Consider the following 2,212-nt stretch of genomic DNA (forward strand, 5'->3'; position numbering starts at 1 on the left):
AGCGAAATATTATAAATATTATTTTTACCGTTTTTTTAATCGAAAAATTAATTTAAATATCGGTAAGAACTTACGTGATATTTTATCGCGTTTCGTAGCACGCGTTAACAAACCGTATATTCCGAAAATTGGATTGTAGCGTTCGAATAGATAATCTTGAACCATCGCGAAATACCACATTTCGTTTGCTTAAACGATTATTGTTTCAATTTCTATCTATCTATCTATTTATCTACCTATCTACCTACTTATCTACCTATCTATCATCTATCTATCTATCTATCTATCTGTCGATCTATCTATTTATTTATCTATCATCCATCCATCCAACCATCCATCCATCCACCTATCCATCCATCCATGCACCCATCCATCCATCCATTTTATCCACTTATCTATTGGATAATTATTTTCGTAATCGGATTAAGAAAAATAAACGTTAAGATCCGTTACGCATCATGAACATGTGAGTCGGTTGTAAGCAGATCAGATAAAGTTTATAGCAACGCGAGGAACGAATGTTTCGAATCGAATGCACGTATATTCGTATAAAATATATGTGAATTTTACGCAGACACTAGGATATCGATAAAACGAGTTTTTTTTTTTTGTTTTTATTTATTTTGAAAATTGACGTCTCGAAAATTTCAAGATGAACATTTTCTTTCCTTTTTTTATTCCTTAATTACGATAATCTCCTCGATGTATTCGTTGGTCTCCGCGATTAAAATTATCGGTCGAATTTCGATCGTCGACGTTTTTCTCTCGGTTTTTTCATCGCTTTATTGCCACCGGTCACTGGTCAACGATGCGTAACGAGCCCAACTGTCCGTTACTACGTACAATCGTACAATGCTCGAATTTCAAATCGTCGAACGTTATCGATTATTAATTAATCAGTATTAACGAAATATCTTGGTTAAGGTTAAAAAATATATAACGTTATAAATAGTATATCTATCTTAGGTGTTGAACAATGTTGAAGTACGTTTCATATATAATTATTTTCCAAATTATTAATATATCATATTTTTTATTTAACGAACAGACACCATGTTATTGGCCATGGCAACATAAAATCCCTGATAACATGGAATATGCTATTTATCTGGCTAAGAGAACTTTAAGAAACAAGCAACGACATGCTCTTGAAGATTACGAAATTGTATGTAAATTTTCATGATTTTACTCTAATGGATAATCGATCGAACGTATTTTATATAGCTTCGGCAAATATTTGATTTATTCTCATAGGAAGCTTTAAACAGTCTACGTAGGAACTTGCAGAACAAGTGGGATATGATACAACTTCAAGCTGAAGAACAGGTGAATGATCGATCAGTTTTGAGAGAATATAACGCGTTTCATAGCGATCCATTAATTCCTAGATGATCGAAATCGCATCGAAGCATATTTGCAACGGCAAAATAATTATTTTCGAAGAATCGAAGAAAATATTTCGACTTTTCTTTTTTTCGAAAAATTTCAAAATTTATCCATTCGTCGACGCGTGAATTTAATCAATCTCATAATCACGTACGAAACGTGGAATTGTCATCTCCTGTAAGATAAAATTGCAAAGATCACTCCCTCTTCCCTCTCATCTATTGTATATATCGTGATCGATGGTATCGTGATCGAATGATCGATTAAAAAAAAATATTGGTATGGATCGCTGTATGTTCGGATGTAATGCAAAAATAAGGTAAAAATAAAAATATGTATTTAGAAAGAATTTGCTACAGAATATGTATACGTGCATAGAAAAAGAAAAATGGTCGTCTAGGAGTTAGGAGTAATTTTCCTTTTATGAGTAATTGAAACGTTACATATTTGAACGTGTGACTCCTTGAAATGTTGTCAATTTTGTGGGTTCAGGTACGCTTATCGAAGGAGCGAAAAAAAGGGGATAAAATAGTAAGCGATTCTCAAGAGCGAGCATTTTGGAGAGTTTACAGGCCACCACCTGGTTGTCTAAGTAGCCTCGAAGTAACACCCGTACCTACGCGTTTTCATCCTGGACTTTCACGTCCTCCATCGCGTAAACGCACTTTAACCGATCTGCAGCGCGAGGTAAACAAACTTTTTTTTCTTTCTTGTCGTTTCTTTTATTTTCTCTAGTTCTAGTCCAACTTTTTTCTTTAACCGTTTCTTTTAATGATATTTTATTTCAAATTCAACATACAATTATATATATATATATATATATATA

At 33.1% G+C, this 2,212-nt stretch overlaps 1 protein-coding gene across 16 annotated transcripts in view; it reads left to right on the plus strand.

Moving 5' to 3' along the window:
- LOC102675687 (regulator of G-protein signaling 11) overlaps positions 1 to 2,212 on the plus strand; it is an 18,702-nt gene that overhangs the window by 10,584 nt on the left and 5,906 nt on the right. For 9 of the 16 annotated variants that reach the window (XM_006614912.2, XM_006614913.2, XM_031510100.1 and 6 more), the window contains 3 exons: positions 1,049 to 1,165; positions 1,255 to 1,326; positions 1,873 to 2,073. In XM_006614912.2, the coding sequence (XP_006614975.1) occupies positions 1,049 to 1,165; positions 1,255 to 1,326; positions 1,873 to 2,073 (390 nt within the window). The remainder of the gene's footprint in view (positions 1 to 1,048; positions 1,166 to 1,254; positions 1,327 to 1,872; positions 2,074 to 2,212) is intronic. The other 7 variants (XM_006614914.2, XM_031510101.1, XM_031510102.1 and 4 more) reach the window with 1 other exon arrangement.

Source organism: Apis dorsata, unplaced genomic scaffold (assembly GCF_000469605.1).
Source record: "Apis dorsata unplaced genomic scaffold, Apis dorsata 1.3 scaffold_200, whole genome shotgun sequence".
Classification (NCBI taxonomy): Eukaryota; Metazoa; Arthropoda; class Insecta; order Hymenoptera; family Apidae; genus Apis; species Apis dorsata.